Consider the following 21,709-nt stretch of genomic DNA (forward strand, 5'->3'; position numbering starts at 1 on the left):
GGATGATCTGGTCTATATTCTAAAGGGTGGAAATATTTTAAACAAAGTCAGGTGGGGGGTAGGGAATGGTACCTGATCATATGGGCGTGTTGAGAGCTGTCTGGCTGCCACAGGAGAGCAGTCTTGGGTGACGGTGGCAACAGTGATGCTGGCACCCCCTGCTGTGGTCAGCAGGATGTGGCGGGCAGCTCAGATCCACCTCCGGACCCCTTCCTCACTCCTCAGTCTCCTTCTGGTGGCCCAACCGTCCTTATGGTTTTCTTTTTTTTTGAAATTCTTTCTGATGTGGACTGTTTTTAAAGTCTTTATTGAATTTGTTACAACATTGCCTCTGTTTTATGTTTTGGTGTTTTGGCTGCAAGGGATGTGGGATCCTAGGGCCTTCCCTGGTAGCTCAGGTGGTAAAGAATCTCCTACAATGTGGGAGACGGGGGTTTGATTCCCGTGTTGGGAAAATCCCCTGGAGAAGGGAATGGCAACCCACTCTAGTATTCTTGCCTGGAGAATCCTATGGACAGAGGATCCTGGTGGGCTACAGTCCATGGGGTTGCAAAGGGTCAGACACGACTGAACAACTAATACTTTCTGAGTGGGATCTTAGCTCTCCAACCAGAAATCAAACCCATACTCCCTGCATTGGAGGGCAAAGTCTCAACCACTGGAACAATAGGCAAGTCCCCCCACCTTGATATGCTTTGACTTCCATTTTCACCTTTGGATCTGCCCCACCAGGGCCCTTCCCTTTCACCCCCTCCACTTTATTTACCTTGCTTCATTTTGCTTTTTTTCTCTTTATTTATTTGTCCTTATTATTATTATTTTTTATTTGGCTATGTCTTGGTTGTGTCATGTGGAATCAAGTTGACCAGGGATTGAACCTGAGCCCCTTGCATTGGATGGACTCCTGTACTGGGTGGACCCCTGCATTGGGTGGACCGAGTCTTAACCACTGGACTGCCAGGGAAATTCCTCCCTTCAGCTTTTAATTGTCTGCTTTTCTATTCATTTCCAATGTTGAGTAACAGATGGGAGCAGGTTAGAGGTCTACAGGTACAGGAGGGAAGCTGGAGAAGAGGTGAGTGGAAGACTAGAGGGGTCGGTTTGGGCAGACCCGCTGTCCCCCCCATGCCTGGGAGACACCAGCTGCTATCCTAGGGGGCTGAGAAGAAATCACTGTAGAAGAACGGTACTCATGTGCAGGATCTATCCGTGGGGGACTGGAAGGGGCCGGGCAGCTGGCCACGTGTTCCTGTGCGAGTGATTTTAGTTTTGCAGATGTTAGTGTGGTGGCAGTTCAAGCATGGGCTGGAAAAGAGTTTCCAGACACAGAATTTCAGAAGGGAGTGAGTTTATTAAGAACGAAGAGCAGAGATAATGTGGGTACCGTGAATACGGTGAGCCGACCTCCGGACAGACCAGGGAGAGTCATCAGTTTTGTGGGTTAACAGCCAATTTTTATAGCCTGAAGACAAAGAAAATTCCTGCTGGAAGGCTGGTGTTAGGTGAGTAGTAGGGCACTGTAGGTGAGCATTGGGTGGGTGTTTTTGCCTAACGCGGGGTCAGGGAGCTGGCTGGTGATGATCAAGGGGGTTTGGGGCAATGGTTACAAAGGGGTTCAATCAGTTTTGGAGGTGACCTTGGTTCTGGCTCCACCTCTGTGGCCTTGGGGCAGGACTCCACGGTTAGGACACAGTGAGTGGAAGCGGAACTTCTCAGTCCTGAGGGGCAGCCAGTCGTTTACATGGAGATGCTTGGTGGAGCAGGATTTATAAACCAGGAGGAGAGCAAGGGTCGGGGTAGGGACAGGGCAGGAGCCCTGGATTTGGAGCATCAGACATGTGGGTCAACTCCTGCAGGGGAGGACTGGGTGTTGGGTGACCCCCAGAGCTGGTCACTTCAGAGACCGAGGTAGGTGGGAACACTGATGGTTTGTTCCCATGGCTCTGCCCGTGGTTTGGTCCTTTGCTCTACAAACTGAAAGAGCAAAGGGGAAGGTGAGGTATGGATCGAGATGGGGACTGTTTGATGACAATTTTCTTATGTTTGTCATGTGTGGGGCAGGTTATACACACCACAGCTGATAGGATGCAGGTGAGGGAGCAGTGAGAATTCAGGGCCTCACATCACCTAAAATCAAGCTTCTGAGTCACAGGGCAGAGCTGGAGGGGAGTCAGTTTGTGGTGGTAGCAAAGATCACTGGCAATGATGTCAGAGGGGTCTAGTGATTAGGGTTCAGTGCCACCTGTTTAGCTTAAAGGCCAAGTTCAATTGGGAAGTCTCCATTTGGCCCAGGTCCCTCCCTCACTCTTGCTTCCCTGCACAGTAAGGTCTGGACCCGCATGCGTTCTTATTCCCATCTTCAGTCCGCAGGGAATTTAAAGACTGTTTTGGAATGAGCAGGGTTTTGGAGTGAATAACCTCCCTGGTGCCAGGCAGTGATGGGACCAGGGTTTCAGATGCTTTGCTTAATCCTGTTGGAGTGGCCTGGACTGAGATGCTGGCAGGGCAAGCCTGGGTCTAACCCCCTGCCTTCCCACATCCAGCCCCGAAGGTTGTCTCCAATCTACTTGCACGGACCTGAGTCTGAATGGGGAAGTGAAGTGAAGTGAAGTGAAATGAAGTTGCTCAGTCGTGTCCGACTCTTTGCGACCCCCGTGGACTGTAGCCCACCAGGCTCCTCCATCCATGGGATTCTCCAGGCAAGAATACTGGAGTGGGTTGCCATTTCCTTCTCCAGATCTTCCCGACCGAGGGATCGAACCCAGGTCTCCCGCATCGCAGGCAGATGCTTTAACCTCTGAGCCATCAGGAAAGTTCTGAATGGGGAAGGATGCTGTTATCATAGTGTGGAGTACGACAGGGTATCTAGTCTTTCTTGCCTCGCAGTGTAGATTTGGCCTTTTCTTTTCTTTTGTGCTTCTTCCTAAAATGAGATTCAGGGCTCCTGGAAAGACCCAAGTTGGCACAGCGGCTGTGGCTTCCCTGGGGAATAATTTCTGACTTTGCTTCCTCAGGCTCCCCCCCCCCCCTTTTTTTTTTAAATCCCATATCAGAGGGATCCTTGGATCAGAGAAATGTACCCACGGGTAAGGGAGAAGACCCACTCTGAGTGGTTATTTAGGATCTTAGTTTTTTCTTTTTATCATTCCCAGAGGCAAAACAAAGAATAGTGATCATGTTTATCCCCATCTGGGATTAGTCTAGTTAATTTTGACCTTCTCTTATTTCTGCCTCTTTGAAGCCTGGGGGCCCCCTCCTTGGCTCTACCTCACAGGCGTCTGGGTCCCTGTCTCCCATCCTCTCCAATGGACCTGGCCCTACGATGGGCACATCCCCTGCAGTGCATTCTGGGTACTTCAGTGAGTGATGGGCAGGGAGATTTCTCCCCAGAAATCTTTCATACAGTAATTAGATTCCTTTAGAATCTTCCTTACAACTTGACCTTGGAAGTTGGAAGGGGGGCGCCTACAGTTCCAGAAGGTGATAGGAACACATAGTCTTTACTGATGGTGGCAGGCGTGGCTGAGAAGAAACCGAGGGTGTGGGCTGCCAGGGGGCTCTGTTTGCCATAAACTCTGAGTGAGATCAGAGGGGAAAGAGTGGGAACAGGGAGACTTCAGAGTGCGAAGAACTGAGTTTATGTCCCAGCAACATCACTGTAAGTCCCAAGATGTTGCTGGTCTTGATTTCTTCACTATTAAAACATAAGAGGGATGCTTTCTTGGTGGTCCAGTGGTTGAGAGTCTGCCTCCTAATGAGGGGGACAAGGGTTCATTCCCTGGTCCAGGAAGATCCACGTGCCTCGGAGCAACTAAGCCTGAGAGCTGCGTCTACTGAGTCCAAATGCTGCGACTGCAAAAGCCTCTGTGCCGAGAGCCTGTGCTCTGCCGCAGGAGCAGCCACCGCAGTGGGAAGCAAAGGCAGTGCAGTGAAGCGCGGCCCCTGCCCGCAGCAGTGAGGACCCAGTGCCTCCAGAACACAAAGGAAAGCAAACACACAGACGCTGGAGGTAAAAGATGAGAAATCTCGAAGACTCTTGGTCACTATGCACGTTCTACTTTGAATTATTACTACACACATGGGAAAATCTAGGAAAACTCTGGCCGCCACTTTGCTTTTCCTGGTGATAAGAAAATCAACTAAATGACTGAAAGATTCTTGAGTTCTTCAGGGGCAGAACACACTCTGTGTTGAGTGATTCTGCCTGAGTTCCTGTGAGCTAGAGTGGTCTTGGTCCCCTCCCTGGGGAAGGCCAGTTAGGAGTTGTCATTTCAGTTAAAACCGGTGTCAGAATGCATCTGGTGAGGGAAAAGTACAATGCTGTGAAAAGTGTGAAGGAAATAATTTTATTTTCCTGTCGGGAGCCAGCGTGAGGAATCCCAGCTGTGACAAGGTCATGTGGAAGGAAACCTGACAAAACTCAAGGATGTGTTCGGCTTCAGGGATTCCCCCTGGAAATTCCTGAGCATCCACCCCCCAAGACCAGAGTCTGCCCGCTTTACTGTGTTATGCTTTCCACCTACTCTTCTGTCATTAACAGGGGACTGTCCCCCCACCACCTTTTTCTGGAAAAAATTACAGCTTTTAGATAATAAATCTCCTGGGCATAATACGAGTGTTTCAATCCAAAAACCCCTCTGATGGCTTTCTAGCCTGCCTGCAGGACTCCTACAGCTGCGCATGTGATTGTTTGAGGCCTCCTGACTGCGGGAGGCACAGGAAGCCTAAAACATCCTAGCAATGTAGGGGCTTCCGAGGAGTCAAAATCATTAGAATAGGACTGATTAAAGGTTTCATTTGTTGAGTCAATACTTGCTGCCAAATTTTCATATCTTTTATTTTTAGAGATAGTTGGTATATAGAAAAACAGGTAGTAGACCTGGTATTAGCAACATTAGATCTTTGAGTTAAGTGCTTTCTTTGTTATAACCCACTGCACCTTTGTTCTATAGGAATGTAACTTTTTTGTACTTTGAGGGTGATGCAGAGTAAAGAAAAAACACTTCTAAGGGAAAAGGAGTTTTCTGGTTGATAGACAATTATCCAGGAAGAGAGCCATAAAAATGTTAACAGGCCTCTTGGCTAAAAGATAATGTAAACCACCTGAGACCTTTTGTATACAGGAGGGTATGCAAAAGAAAGCCTTGTCTCAATGAGGGTCAGGACTGCTGCCCCTGCATAACTCTATTTCTTTATGTACAACTCGGGGTATATAAGCTGATTTTGAAAAATAGTTTTTGGAGTCTTGCACTGATGCTGGGCTTCCCCATGTCGTTCTTTTCTTTTTCCGGCTGAATTCCCATCTGGAGCAGGGAGGCTCATCATGTCTACTTATTTGTCCCGGCTTCTAAGATCCGTAAGAGAGAGAGCCCAAGGCGGGGCACTCTCCGGTATTCAAATGGACGCCGGTGGCCCAACGTACATGGTGCAAGTTACTTGTCTGGAACTTTATTGGTCTTCCACATAATCCAAGTTATTCACCCTTCTTTCTCTACTTAATTTTCCTACTATACCATTGTTTCTTAATCTAATCTTATATTAATAAACAAATAAGTTTTTCCTCGCCAATGCCGTCCACCCTTCGAATTCCCTGGATCCACCGGGGCAGGACCCCAGGAATTTTCCTCTATGATTTTCTTGGTTTTCTTGCAAGTCACATAATAGCGACTGCTTCCTGAAGGCTTGAGTGTCATCATAAGGGTTTGCATGGATTGTCTCATTTGGTTCTTGAAACTAATTGCTGCGGTGCTGTAAATCAATCTTGGGTCTGCTCGCCCAGCACATAGCCAAGCCAGACTGCTGACACCAGGTTGTGGTGAAGGAAAATACAGCATTTATTGCAGGTGCTGAACAAGGCAAACAGGCAGTTAATGCTCAAACGACCCAAACTCCCTGATGGCTAAAAGGCAGTGTGAAGCGGGGAGGTCGCAGGGTACATCAGCAGCTCATGGACATTCTTCTGATTGGTAAGAAAACAGGGTGGTATTTCAGAAATCAATTCTATCAGCCTTTTGGTTCCAACTGGTCTGTGGTCTCTGCGCTTGTGGGGAGCAAGCAGCTATCTTCTTTCACCTGGTGGGGGTTTTGGAATCTGCAGAACAACTCAAGAATTTGGCTCAGAACATTGTCTAGAAGACTCTTGAGAGTTCCTTGGACTGCAAGGAGATTAAACCAGTCAATCCTAAAGGAAATCAACCCTGAATATTCATTAGAAGGACGGTTGATGAAGCTGAAGTTACAATACTCTGGCTACCTGACCTGAAGAGCCGACTCATTGGAAAAGACCCTGATACTGGGAAAGATTAAGGACAGGAGGAGAAGGGGGCAACAGAGGATGAGATGGTTGGATGGCATCACCAATTCAGTGGACATGAATTTGAGCACACTCTAGAAGATAGTGAAGGGCAGGGAAGCCTGGTGTGTTGCAGTCCATGGGGCAGCAAAAGTCAGACACAGCTTGGTGACTGAAAAAAACCAACAAAAACAAATGATCAATAGCCCTGGAGGAGGAGCTAAGGGTCCTTGACTTTTTTTTATGGCTAAACTGTTAATATTTTGTCTTGTTTGACTGTTTTCCTTTGTGTGTGTGTTTTTTCACTTCTCTAATTAAATCTGTTCTTTGGGACTTGGGCAAGGCCTAGGAAGCTAAAGCTTTTCTACAAACAAGGAGGAGTGTGGGTGGGGGGGGAGGGGAGGACCTGTACCTGGGGAGACCCTGCAGCATCCTTCTGGGTTTCAGTACCAGAGACCCCCCTGGTTTGCAGTGAGAGGAGTGGTCAAGGAGAAGTGTGATAACTTGCCCCGTGGGCCAGGACTCGCTCTGGAGTCCACAGTCTTATGCTCTGGAACTACATGCTCACCTGTGGGAGTTTTAAACCCGACACCAGATGCTGTGAGACTCTATGAGGCTGTGAAGGCCTCCCTCGAGTGTTCTTATTGAGGGATCCTGCTCTCCAGCATCCTTCTATGTATTTTCCTTCTCATCTTTGGAAAAGACCTGCCTCAGTGACAGGTCTGTCCTAAGGGTGCTGGGGGAGTGTGGTGGACCATGATCATGGCAAGCTAGGGTCTCCACTCGCTGTGCAAAGAGACACTTCCTTCCACTCCCCACTTTGAGCCTTGAAATCTCCTCAGAGGTGGAAATCATCTGTCTTCCCCGTTTCAATGGGAGGAAAATTCCCACTTCATAGTGAGGCTGAAGAACTTACCTGAACAAACAGAACTGGGATAGTGGTGGCTCTCTGGACAGGCTGGGGTCAGATACTTCAGGGAACGTTCCCTCTGGAGGAGGGGCATTGCTCCCCCCATCCCCAATCTTGCTGGGATTTCCGTGGACTGTGGAGTTGGGAGTGTGGAAAGGAGGGCATGGTCATGGCTTCCTGTCCACTGGCAGCTCCTGATTTACTGGGAGCCTTGGTGTTGGGACCAGCAGGACATGGAGTCTGAGCCATTAGATGGTCCCGACTGGTACACAGAAGGGCTACAGGGTACAGCCGACCTCTGTAGAGTCATCTCCTCACCACCTGCAAAACTGGTTGTCTTTCAGCCTGTGGATCCGGCAGTGAAATCATAGAGGGTCCCAAGAATGTCACGGCCCTGAAGGGCTCGGAGGCTCGCTTCAACTGCACCATCTCCCAGGGCTGGAAGCTCATCATGTGGGCTCTGAGAGGCACGGTGGTGCTGAGCATGACACCTAGTGAGCCCATCATCACCAGTGATCGCTTCACCTCGGCGAGCTACCAGGAGGGCGGGAACTTCATCTCTGAGATGATAATTCATGACGTGCAACTCAGCGATGCCGGGCAGGTCAAATGCAGCCTCCAGAACAGCGACCAGGATGGATCCGCCTTCCTTTCCGTTCAAGGTGTGTATGCAGGCAACTCTGAGGAGGAGCACTTGGAGTCCTCTGGGTAAAACATCAGGTTGCAAAGAACCTTCTGAAGCTCATGTCATGTGGGGACGTCTAGGGTCAGCCTTCTGTTGGTACTATGCTTGGAATTATTCTGAACTGGTGGACATTATGCTGTTTATTTATCACCTCCCTCTCTCTCTCCCTTCTTCCCTGCCTTCCTTCTTCCGTGTATGGACTTGCCTTCAGTTGATACTATGCTGAGAATTTCTCTGAACCAACTAGTGTTTGTTGTTTTGCCATGTGTTTATTTCTCTCCTCCCTTCCTCACTATCTTTCTCCTTTCTTTCTTCCTGCTTCTCTTCCCCTCCCCTTCCATCTTTCCATTCCTTTATTTTCCATTTTCTCTTATTAAGGCTATGAAAGACAGTTTTTTAAAGTCACTTTCCCATCTGACCAATTTCAGTATGAACAGCTTTTCTGGAAGTATATCCTGGAATTCTACGGCCAGTTGTGGTTGTCCGTCTTCAGCTTAGAGATAGAGTTGACAATCATTGCCCCTTTCCTAGTTTTTCATATCCTGGCTCTGTTTCTTTGCCTGACATCATTTATAAACTTTGAATCATGCTTTAACTTTTTCCTCTTTCTGGCTGAATTTTCCTAATTTCTTTCCTGCCCCTAGTGAGTCTTACAATCAAAGGTGCATGTTCACTCAAACCTACCATGTCTTTTAGAGAAAATAAAACAGTAACAAAATTTTTGATAATGGACAACTTATTTTTCCTTTTATCATTCATTTTCATTATAGGGAAGTTGTGGCATCAAAGGTAATTTTGAGGTGCTGAAGATTATGCTACATAGTGAACAAAATAAAAGGATACTTTACAAGGATTCAGAATATATCAAAGTTTAATCATTTTGCATTCCTTGAAAATGTAACTGTAATATTTATAGATGTATTGGAGCTTTTACAGTTTCTAATTTCTTTGGCAGCATCTCATTTAACAGACTACATTGTGGCTTTGAAATTTTTCTTATATGTATTTATTTGTTAGTTTAGGAGAAATTTCCAATGATTTGGTCTGTATCTGCACTGCTGTCAAATCAAGTTTGATAATGTTTGGTGGAGATACAGGTCTACCTATTTCTACTTGCTTATTTTTAAATTTAGCCAAATTGTTTTATCTTTATTTTTATGTCTTTGATTTCGTGTGGTTTAATTAAGGGCACAATGATATTCTCTAAAGAAGTGATCATGTGAGGCTACCTGGATTATTGGCTTAGTTTGCACAATGAAACTGTTACTCTAATAATTTGTGGTGTAAAGGAAAGAACACAGGACAAGGAATCAAAGATATGAGTTCTGGTTTTGTTTCCATCCCACCTTGGTGACTCCTGGAATGGCTCAATTTCTTTATCTTTAAAGTGGGGATAAGGCTCCCCTGCTCACATCACAGGTTTACTCTGAGGATCAGATGAAAAACTGGCTGAGGGGGGTTTGAAGACTCCCATGCTCTGTCTGTTTCAATTTACTGCATATGAAGCTGGGGGCCAGAGAGGTCTGGGGGTTAACAGCAGAGGCGTGGGAGCCTGGCTGCCGGGTCAAAGTCCAGCTTTATCGCTAACTGTGTGACCTTGAATATATTACTTAGTGACCTTGTGCCGTAGTTTCCTCATCACAGGGCAGTTGTGAGATCAAAAGAGTAGGTCTATATAAAAGCCTTTAGGTCAGCACCTGATTCATAGCAATCTCCATGTAGTCATTTGCTATTACTTATTGTGTTCCCAATAGGGGCATCCCATTGCATTAGGCGTTTAAGAAAGACTCAATGGTAAGTGCAATAAGACACAATCGTATCCTTAAGAATTCGAGAAGAGTGGATAGGGACTTCCCTGGTGGCCCAGTGGTTAAGAATCCACCTTGTGAAGGAGAGGACTCGGGTTTGATCCCTGGTCAGGGAACTAAAATCCCTCGTGCCACGGAGCAGCTAAGTCTGCCTGCCACAACTACAGAATCTGTGTGCCACATGAAAGATCCTGCAGGCTGCAACAAAGATCCTGTGTGCAGCAACTAAGACCCAACACAGCCAAATAAATATTTTTTTAAAAAGAGTTGATGCTGAAGCTGAAGCCCCAGTACTTTGGCCACCTGATACGAAGAGCCGACTCATTAGAAAAGACCCTGATGGTGGGGAAGACTGAAGGCAGGAGGAGAAGGGGGTTGGCAGAGGATGAGATGGTTAGATGGAATCACTGACTCAGTGGACATGAGTTTGAGCAAGCTCCAGGAGATGGTGAAGGACAGGGAAGCCTGGTGTGCGGCAGTCCATGAGGTCACAAAGAGTCAGACACGAGAGAGTGACTGAACAACAACAACAACAACAACAACAACAACAACAAAGTGGATAATGCAAGGGTGTAAACAGCAGTGGTGCAATGTAGATGCTGGCCAGTGCAATGAGAGGGAGACAAGGTCAGGTTCAAACTGTGAAAGGAGGTGAGAGAATACTCCAGGAAGTATTCTAGGTTGGCTCCAGGGAGCAGGTGCCATATGAGATGTGCTTTGAAAGTCTGTAGAAAACAGGCAAAATGGAGAAATACCTCTGGATCAAGGAAACAGGGTCAAAGGCATGACTTATTATTGCTATGCTTATGGCATATCAGATTCTTAAATCCATGTGGTTTTATAGCATCTTGCCTGAAGCTATGAATCTATAAAGTTGCCTGAATACTCCAAACATGCATTTTTTTATGTTGATAATTACTGTAGCTTTTGGTTTTTAACACAGATGGAAGAACAAGCATCTAGGGAAGTTACAGTCTTCCCCAAGATCACGTGGAAGGAACCCACAGATTGAGACAGAATTGCGTCCATTTACCCTGATTGTAATGATCTGAATGGTACTTCATTCAGTTCACTTCAAAAGCGTGTTTTTTTTTCCCCTTCCCATGTATCTACAAGAAAAATAAAGAGCTCTTACATAACTGCCTGTTGAGTCATCCAAAATCTATGTGGATGTTCTAGCTATCACCTTGTGAAAAGTGTTTTTCACACCGCTGGATGACCTTTGTGAAAGTCCGTGAGTGGGAAAAAGTGGATCACATATACATACTGAGAAAGAAAATGCTTCAGGTTGAGTTTTTCTATTTACTGCCCAGTCCACCAATTAATCACATGCTGAAATCTAGACCTCAGGTGTTTTGAGGGCCACTAAGACTGGGGTACAAGGCCACTAAAGCAGTAGTATTCCTCCTCAGCTCTTGTCTTCTTAAACACCTCCATCATGAAGCAATGAATGAAATGGAAAGAAGAAGCACAAACCCCTGCAGCCTGCAGAGGGGCAAATCCATTCCTCTCTCACTATATTTACGGAAATCCTTGAGATAGCTAATGTGCTTCACTTACTTTAAGACACTATTCAAGAAAGAACTAATGGGAAATCTAACATTTCAGAGTAAGAAGGGCTTTCAGAGCTGATTCTGTTCAGTCTAGTCTGGAAACTCCCCAGCGTCTTCCCAGGTTCTCTCAGGATGGTTTATGAGAATACATGTTTCCATAGTCATATTAAGATGTTATTGCCTTTCTCGTACGTTGTCATGAGTGTACAGGGAGTTTCCCACTGAACACTGGGAAGGTCTGCATAATTGAGTAGACTGGCATTTTCCAAGTGGCTGATGTATGATACAAAATCATGCAAGGATAAAAGATCCATTCAAGGTGCCAGATAGAGCAATGAATTCTAATGTATTGGAATAAAAGTTTATTTGTGTGGTTTCAGTTTACAGTGTGTGTGAAAGTTGCTCATTTGTGTATGACTTTTTGCAACCCCATAGACCGTAGCCAGCCAGGTTCCTCTGTCCATGGAATTCTCCAGGTCAAAATACTGGAGTGAGTAGCCATTCCTTTCTCCAGGGGATCTTCCCAACCCAGGGATTGAACCCAGGTCTCCCGCATTGCAGGCAGATTCTTTACCAGCTGAGCCACCAGGGAAGCCCTCCACAGTGTAAATAAACTTTAAGAAAACACTACTGTCAAGTTTTGGTGTAGTATTAAAGAATAGCCATGATTATCTGAAAAGCCTCCTTACCACTCCAACCATATATCTGTGTGAAGTTAGATTTTCATATTCTCTTTATATAATCCAAGAAAGCAATATATGGCGACAGATTGAAGGCAGCCACATGGTGCTAAAGAGATTTGCATAAATAGAAAACAGTGTCATTTTTCTTACTAAATTTATTTAGGTTAAATTTATTTTCATAAAAATATGTTAATCCATATTAACCAGCAAAAGTGTTAGTTGCTCAGTTGTGTCTATTTGTGATCCCTTGGACTATAGTCCACTACACTCCTCTGTCCATGGAATTCTCCAGGCAAGAATACTAGAGTGGTTAGCCATTCCCTACTCCAGGGGATCTTCCTGACCCCAGTGATCAAGTCTGGAGCCTTCTGCATTGCAGGCAGATTCTTTATCTTCTGAGCCATCTGGGAAGTAATGGGTTGCTAGGGGATCTTCCTGGCCCAGTGATCAAGTCTGGAGCCTTCTGCATTGCAGGCAGATTCTTTATCTTCTGAGCCATCTGGGAAGTAATGGGTTGCTGCTGCTGCTGCTAAGTCGCTTCAGTCGTGTCCGACTCTATGCGACCCTATAGATGGCAGCCCACCGGGCTCCACCGTCCCTGGGATTCTCCAGGCAAGTGGGTTGCCATTTCCTTCTCCAATGCATGAAAGTGAAAAGTGAAAGTGAAGTTGCTCAGTCGTGTCTGACTCTTAGCGACCCCATGGACTGCAGTCTACCAGGCTCCTCCGTCCATGGGATTTTCCAGGCAAGAGTACTGGAGTGGGTTGCCATTTCCTTCTCCAATGCACAAAAGTGAAATGGGTTACTAATGTTATTTTAAAATATGTGTTTGAAAATAAGCAAATATTTAATTCTAATTTCAAATATGGGAAATATAGATAGACCCCACTTAAACCAAAGGTCTTTGGCATCCTCAGCCATTTTTAAGAGTATGAAAGGTATTAAAACCAAAATGTTTGGGAACCACTGATCTAAGTTAAAGCCTCTTGCTCACCAGGTAGTAAAAAGAGAGCCTGAGAATTTCAGTGATCTGCCCAAGGTGATGACAATTTTGTGGGAAAGTCAGGATCCAGAACAGATTCTTTGATTCTTAGTCCAGTGTTTTTTCCATTATAAAATGTGAGAGGGAGTTTTAGGAAATTTTAATTTGAATATTTCAATGTCTATGTAATTCACTAAGGCTGTGTCTTTTCCGGGGCCAATTCTCAGGTTATTTTAGTAATAGTAGCACATACAAGTGCTATTTTCAGATGGGTTATTTGCAGTGTGAGCCCTGGCATATGCAAGGGAGTCTTTACTAAAAACTTTAAAATAACTGATCTAGTATATTTTGATACAGGATTTAAGGTAGTTATTTCTATGATTAGATTAGATTTGTATCTAATTTGTACCTAGAAAAATATTTTAAGGCAATATCATAGGAAATTATATTTTTAAATGTGTTGTCCCAAAATAAAGAAAAATGAATCTGATTGATCAAAGAAAGGCCAGGAGAGACTTGCTTCCATCATGAAACTCTGAGAAGTGTTCTCTCTACAATGAAAAGAATGTAAAGAGTCTTTCCCTTTTTGCATTGGTTCTTAGGGCAGCCCAGAACAAGTTTGCAACTCTGCTGCAGTGATCCTGTAGCCCTCTGTGGTGGGCACATTCATCCCATCTTTCCCATGTAATTTATATTTCCCTGGATCCTGATTTCTTTTTAGTTAAAGAAAATGCTTATTGTTTATTGCCTGTGAAATTTAACAAGGATATTTTCAAAAGGTAATAACAGTCAATCAGAAAAGATTGCTTTAAGACAATTAAAAAAACCCTTAAGTGAAAAAATGAAAAAACATGGAAAGATGTGAGCTACAGATATGTTATAATTAACAACAAAATAAATGATCAGTGAAGATGAAAGACAAGCCCCTAAAATTTTCCAAGAATTTGGTGAAAGAATACAATTAAATAGAGATATATATAGATAACCATGTGAAGAATGAATCCCAGGGTTTCTATATGCATATAATAGGGATTCTAGATAAATGGAATAGAACAGAAAGAGGAAATGCAATCAAAACTAATAGAAGAAAACTATGTGTTGAAAGAGAACACAAGTGTTTGAATTAAGTATGCTTCCCAAGTCCCTGGATCCTGATTTTTTATTTATTCATTTTCTCTGGAATCTATATTTTCTGGTGAGCCACCTCCCCTTCTTCTATGAACCTGACAGGTGTAAACTAAATACACAGATCAAACCTGACTTATGGTTTCCGGATACAGACACAGTCAATTTGGGCTGGGGAAGACAGTGCTCATGCAATGTGATCTAAAGGAACATTTTTGGAAAAATCTGGCCCTGAGAGGCGTGATCATTCCCTCGATCATTTCTTTTTTCTCCTTTAGTCATGGGGCAGTTGCTCATTCCTGAAGGCAGCCTTGTAGTCATTGAGGATAAGCCTTGTAATGTGACTTGCCGTGCACTGAACTGGACCACGCTCCCAGATCTTTCCTGGGAGATAGGGGTTCCTGTGAGCCATTCAAGCTATTATTCCGTTCCGGAGCCTGAGGACCTTCAAAGTGCAGTGAGCATCCTTGCTCTGACACCGCAGGGCAATGGCACTCTGACTTGTGTGGCTGAGATGAAGGGGCTGGATGTCCGTGAGTCTGTAACTGTCAATCTCACTGTGGTTCCGCCTCCCTTGGGTAAGTGAAGACTTTTTGCTTCATACAAAGTGAATTATTATTGCATGCTTTACATTTACGTACTGTGCTGCTTAATCAACGATGCCCAGGAAAATCGTATGGTGACTTTGATCTCAGGAAGGGATGGTGGTGGAGACAAAGGACGTGTGTCAGCTTCTTGACCCTGAATTTCACGTTTTAATTCCCTCTTCAAGTGTTTCTCTCTTTTCTACTTACATATGGAAATCACTGAGAATCTTGACAGTTGCTTATAAAACAGCATTAAGTTTTCAGATATAAATTCTTGAATTCAGTGTTTTTCTCTAGCTCTCACCCGTTGTTCCTGTCTGATCCCATCTCCTGTGCCAATAGGAAAGGAATTCTTCTAATTTTTGAGGAGGGTGTGCATTTTCTCAGGGATTCCTTCCAATCTTAGTGGAATTATGAGGGATCATTTTTTTACACAGCAAATCCACAGTCTATCTGAAAGTACCAGGTCTATGTATTTTTAAAAAAATGCACAAAATGACATAAGTTTAAAATTTAGATCCAAAGGGAATCTGCTGTAGGGTCCTTGTTGTTCAGTCACTAAGTCATGTCAGACTCTTTGCAACCCCGTGACCCCATGGACTGCAGCACACCAGGCTTCCCCGTCCTTCACTCTCTCTCAGAGTTTGCTCAAGTACATGTTCACAGTGTTGATGATGCCATCATCAACAGGGTACTTGGCAAATGCCAGACTCTGACTACACATCTTCATGGGGCCGCTCTGAGCCTGCTTAAGCTCAGAAAGCACAAGGGTGGGGGCTGGAGGTTTGTTTTCACACCTACTTTTTGGAAAAGTGAAAGGAAAGGAGGCCCAGAGAAGGACTACACTCTGTTCGAGGTCATATGCTGATGGCACAGAGGGATCCCAGAGCCTGGACGAGTTCTCCCATGTTCCATAACTCTTCCCACTATGAAAACATCCTCACTTAAGATCTTCCAAAGTTTGGAACAAAGTTACAGCCATAGCAAGATTAATAATAACAATAATAAAAATAAAAAACAGCACTACATATCACTTATTAAGTAAAGACTATTTTTTTCCAGCTCAGTGTTTCACTTTATTATTTTTTTAAATTTTTATTGGTGTACTTTGGCCACCTCATGTGAAGAGTTGACTCATTGGAAACGACTCTGATGCTGGGAGGGATTGGGGGCAGGAGCAGAAGGGGATGACAGAGGATGAGATGGCTGGATGGCATCACTGACTCGATGGATGTGAGTCTGAGTGAACTCCGGGAGTTGGTGATGGACAGGGAGGCCTGGCGTGCTGTGATTCATGGGGTCACAAAGAGTCGGACATGACTGAACTGAACTGAACTGAACTGATTTAAAATGTTGTGTTAGTTTCTGCTGTACAGTTAAGTGAATCAGCTATATGTATACATACCAAACAATGTATCTCCTCTTTAAATACACTAGTTTAAGTGGCTCTCAAATATTAACCAAATTAACCTGCACAGCTTTCTCATGAGCGGATGCTGTTATATTCCTGCTCTAAAGATGAGATGATGGGGGAGCATTGTTTGGAACATGTCCATGTTTATAGTAGATGGCAGAGGTGTGCCTTGCCAGTGTGTGTCAAATCTGCTTACCAGTCCACTCTGCCCTCCCCCTGTGAGCAGCCCTGGAAGGTGTGTGAGTGTCCTGGGGCTGTGTAACCTCAGACTGGGTGCTTAAACAACAGGCATAGTTTCTCTCAAAGCTCTGGAGGCTGGGTGTCTGAGATCAAGGTGTGGACAGGGTTGGCTTCTTCTGAGGACCAGCCTGTTCCAGACCTCTCCCCCAGCTGTTACTGAATCCAAGGTCACTCTGCTCACTGCACAACAGCCGGATAAATCCAAGAGATGAGATATTGAGGCAAGGAATATGACTTTATTCAGAAAGTCAGCTGACTGAGAAGGTGGCAGACTAATGCCTCAAAATAACCATTTTATTGGGGTCTGGATGCCAGGTTCTTTTATAGAACAGAGATGGGGGGAGGTGAGGAAACAAAGTAAAGAAGCCATCAGTCTTGCAAATATCTCCTAGAATGGCAATCCTCAGGCAGGGGATGTGTTTATTTCTTTCATCCTGCCACCCACAGGTGGACAGAGGCCTGAATAAAGGCATTTTGGTTTAATATTCAGGCATAGGGGCAGGGTTTCCTGAGGCAGGCCACTTTGTATGGGCAGTGTCCTTTCAGTGAACCAAAGCAACAGGAAGAAAGGTCAAAGAAACAGATCCAAATGGAGCTGTAATTGGCTCTTCCCTATAACACAGCTTCTGGTGGTTTGCTGGCCATCTGTGGTGTCCCTTGGCTTATGGACACTGCATCACACTGATCTCTGCCTTCGTCTTCACATGATGTTCTCCCTGTATATGTGGCTGTGTCCAAGCTCCACCCCCTCCCTTTTTTAAAAAATAAAGACACCAGTCATATTGGATAAGGGGCCACTCTATCCAGTATGACCTCATCTTAACTAAATTCCATCTTCAACAACATTGTTTCCAAACAAAGTCACATTCTGAGGTTCTAGAAGATAGGACTTTAACAAATGAATTTTACATGTGTGCATGCTAAGTCACTTCAGTCCTTTTCAACTCTTTGCAACCCTTTGAACTGTAGCTCTCTTCTCTGTCCACGGGATTCTCCAGGTGAAAATACTGGAGTGGGTTGCCATGCCCTCCTCCAGGGGATCTTCCTGACCCAGGGACTGAAACCAGGTCTCTTGTGTCTCCTGCATTGGCAGCTGGGTTTTTTTTTTTTTTTTTTTTTTTTACCACTAGTGCCACCTGGGAAGCTTGGGGAGAGACAATTCACTGCACAACAGATGATGTCTCTGTGAACCTGTGAAAAGCCATTTAGAGCCTAATGTGTTTAGATCCTGTTATCCTGAACTTTACACTGCAGGTAATAATCCCCAGTGTAGTACCAGCACAAGCCCACACTCTTGATGTTTGGCCCTTGTCTCCAACTCAGACATCCCCAGAGATCATGCAGACAACAAAAATGAAAGCATGTGTGAATACACGTGTCAGGTAGGAGACAGATTGTAGGGGCTTGTTAGGAATCAGACAGCACGCCCCAGCCACACAGAGCATGCTCCAACTGGTGATTGCCAACAGAAATGGGAGTTCAGGACTACCAGAGCTTTGACCTGCTTCTGTGAATATCTGTCTTTTTGATGGTAAAGATCACAGAGATCTGTGTTTTGTTTTGTTTGTTTTTTTTTTTTCCTGGTTTTAAGTCAGGGTTAACTTATTTCAGCTTATGAGACTCCAAAGAATTTAGCTTATTTCCTACTAAGACTACATATGAAGAGGAAGCTAGAATTCAAGCCTAACTTGCTTTTCTTACTAGTTTGGACAATTAAAAACCTTTAGAAAAGTTGCAAGAATAGTACAAGGAGTACCAATGTATCTTCACTTAGACACAATAGATGTGAACCTCTTCTCATGTTTGCTTCTCTCTCTCAGCTTTTCTTTCCCTCCCTCCCTCCTTGTCTTCCCCCTCCCTATCTTCTGTCCATCCTTCCCTCATTCTTTTTACAATTCTTTTTCTCTCTCTCTCTTTCCTTCCTTCCTTCCCTTCTTTCCCATTTAAGATTTGCTTGGAGGTTTATGACACTTTACCCCTGAATACCTCAGCATATGTATCATAAGAACAAGGCCATTCTAATTAACCTCAATGTTCTTGGAAGTCAGGAACTTTAATATTGATACAATACTATTATACAATATTCAGTTCATATTCAAATTTCTCCCATTGTCCTTTCTAGATGCTTCCCCCCAAGCCAGTACCCAGCTAAAGAGCAAGTACCTTTGGTTGTCATGTCTTCTTTGCTCTCCGTTAATATCCTGTGGTCCTCCCACCTTTTTTGTCTTTTCTGATAAACACGTCTTTGAAGGATCCAGACCTTTATTGCAAGAAGCCTTTCAATATGGATTTGTCTGAGTTTTCCCAACATACTTGATGATGGTCAAATATTTTTGCCAAGTTATGAGTAATGTCATGTGGGCACATGATGCCAGTTTTCTTGATTACTGGTAATAAGTTTGATCATCTGATTAAAACAACATCCCCTAGATTTCTCTATTGGAAAGGTACATTTTAGCTTTTATAATTAATATGTAATCTATAAATACTGTGTGAATATCTGTTTCTTGGCAGTCTTTCACCTAATAATATTTGCATTCATAGATAAGTCATTGCCCAAATCACTTATTTCTTTGGTGGCTGTAAAAGAATGATTTTCTGATTCTACCATTTTTCTGTATTTTTTAGTTGTCATTTTTCTGTAATGGGTGTCTTAGGTGACACAGTGATAAAGACACGTTTCAATGCCATTCTCCCAAATCATCCCACCCTCTCCCTCACAGTCCAAAAGTCCATTCTATACATCTGTGTCTCTTTTGCTGTCTCGCATACAGGGTTATCATTACCATCTTTCTAAATTCCATATATATGTGTTAGTATACTGTATTGGTGTTTTTCTTTCTGGCTTACTTCACTCTGTATAATCGGCTCCAGTTTCATCCATCTCATTAGAACTGATTCAAATGTATTCTTTTTAATGGTTGAGTAATACTCCATTGTGTATATGTACCACAGCTTTCTTATCCATTCATCGGCTGATGGACATCTAAGTTGTTTCCATGTCCTGGCTATTATAAACAGTGCTGCAATGAACATTGGGGTACATGTGTCTCTTTCAATTCTGGTTTCCTTGGTGTGTATGCCCAGCAGTTGGATTGCTGGGTCATAAGGCAGTTCTACTTGCAAATTTTTAAGGAATCTCCACACTGTTCTCCATAGTGGCTGTACTAGTTTGCATTCCCATCAACTGTGTAAGAGGGTTCCCTTTTCTCCACATCCTCTCCAGCATTTATTGCTTGCAGACTTTTGGATCGCAGCCATTCTGACTGGTGTGAAATGGTGTAAACTTCCAAACTCATTCTATGAGGCCACCATCACCCTAATACCAAAACCTGACAAAGATGTCACAAAAAAAGAAAACTATAGGCCAATATCACTGATGAACATAGATGCAGGAATCCTCAACAAAATTCTAGCAATCAGAATCCAACAAAACATTAAAAAGGTCATACACCATGACCAAGTGGGCTTTATCCCAGGGATACAAGGATTCTTCAATATCTGCAAATCAATCAATGTAATTCACCACATTAACAAATTGAAAAATTAAAGCCATATGATTATCTCAATAGATGCAGAGAAGGCCTTTGACAAAATTCAACATCCATTTATGATAAAAACTCTCGAGAAAGCAGGAATAGAAGGAACATACCTCAACATAATAAAAGCTATATATGACAATCCCACAGCAAACATTATCCTCAATGGTGAAAAATTGAAAGCATTTCCCCTAAAGTCAGGAACAAGACACGGGTGCCCACTTTCACCGCTACTATTCAACATAGTTCTGGAAGTTTTGGCCACAGCAATCAGAGCAGAAAAAGAAATAGAAGGAATCCAAATTGGAAAAGAAGAAGTAAAACTCTCACTGTTTGCAGATGACATGATCCTCTACATAGAAAACCCTAAAGACTCCACCAGAAAATTACTAGAGCTAATCAATGAATAAAGTTGCAGGATATAAAATCAACACACAGAAATCCCTTGCTTTCAGGCAATTTAAATGTGACAAAGTATGGTCCAGGATTTGAAAGGGAAGATTGAAAAAAAAGTTCTGTTAGCACCAATGGAATGAAACTGTTCAAACCACACACTGTATTAAGGCAATAATGCAACAAAGAGCTCTGGTGTGACTGATGATGCCTTGTAGAAATGGATCTGGAGATGAGCTTGTCTGCAAAGTTTGTCTTTTGTAGGGAAAGGGCAAGGGGCATTCACTTTCCCTTGATGGGGTTTACTTCAGCTGAATTCTTCTTAGCCCGGGACCAGTGAAGTGAGCAGGCTTAATTATGGCATCTGGAGTTCCAACAGCTTCACAGAGGAGAGCGTGATGGGTATGTTTCAATGAGTCCCATTTTATTGGACTCTTTTGGAGATGGGTAATTTGTTTCTAAATTATTCATCAAGATCCAGAGCAGCTGGTGCCTGGTGGTGTGTTGTGTGTTTTATGCAAGTTTTAGTAGCTGAAGACCTCGTTACCACCTGGGTTAGGGGAGTTGGCTTCTGGAAGCCAAGCCACATTTATGAAGAGCTGAGAATGCACGAGGCTGTGCTTGTTCAGGCTTCCTCAGGAATCAGATAAAAACATCAGTCCTGTCACCCATTTCCTAAAAGTGCAAGGAGTTTGTGTTCATTTTGGGGGTAATCCTTTTGAGCCCTTGAGGAAAGTGACATTGACAGCTTAGAAAGCTTGATGAGTTTAAGCCAAAAGTTTGCATGAAGTGCTTATTGATTCTATAAAGAAAAGCATATTGAAAGGCACATGCTGGTGTCTTTTTAAATTGATTTTCTTGATTTTATAGAGGTAATACAGACTTTAAGATCACAGATGTACAGACAGCAAGAAGGTGAAAGCCCCTCTCACTCCTGCCTTGGGCCAAGCTCCCTCACCCCTCTGTCTGACCGCCTGGGTCATTTTCTCCACAAACTTGCAAGTGTTCAGGCTGTAGACTGTGCAAGTGAAGCCATAGTTTTAGGACACACGATTGCCTTGTAGACTGTGGTGATTCCTGGTGAGATCTGAGTTCTGTGGGATGTGGTCCTTTTGAGAGCAGACAAGAGTGGTGGGTGTGACCGTCTTTGTTGGAATTTGGGCACTAGTTGTGTGACATTGGGCAAGTCCTATGCCTTCGTGGCATAGTTTTCTTATGGGTAAAATGAGGGGCAGGGAAGAGAATAGGACACACATTTCCCCTCCTTGGCTGCTTGTTAAGGGAGCTTTAACACTTATGCTGATTCTCAGGCCCCACCCCAGAGTTCTGTCTCAGTCTGTGTAGAATCTGGAAGTCAGCATTTATTATTATTATTTTAAAAAGCTCCCAAATTACTGAGCAAGCAGGATTAGGAGCTACTGAAATGGAAACTTTCTAAGGCCCCGCCTCCCAGCCCAGCCTCATCAGATGCTACTCTTCACAGACTTGATGCCAGACA

General features: G+C 44.0%; 1 protein-coding gene across 1 annotated transcript in view; it reads left to right on the plus strand.

The window, feature by feature from the left end:
• IGSF5 (immunoglobulin superfamily member 5) overlaps positions 1–21,709 on the plus strand; it is a 50,822-nt gene that overhangs the window by 2,900 nt on the left and 26,213 nt on the right. The window contains exons 2-3 of the mRNA XM_052645668.1: positions 7,547–7,864; positions 14,317–14,616. Of these exons, the coding sequence (XP_052501628.1) occupies positions 7,547–7,864; positions 14,317–14,616 (618 nt within the window). The remainder of the gene's footprint in view (positions 1–7,546; positions 7,865–14,316; positions 14,617–21,709) is intronic.

This window comes from Budorcas taxicolor, chromosome 1 (genome assembly GCF_023091745.1).
Source record: "Budorcas taxicolor isolate Tak-1 chromosome 1, Takin1.1, whole genome shotgun sequence".
NCBI classification, from domain to species: Eukaryota; Metazoa; Chordata; class Mammalia; order Artiodactyla; family Bovidae; genus Budorcas; species Budorcas taxicolor.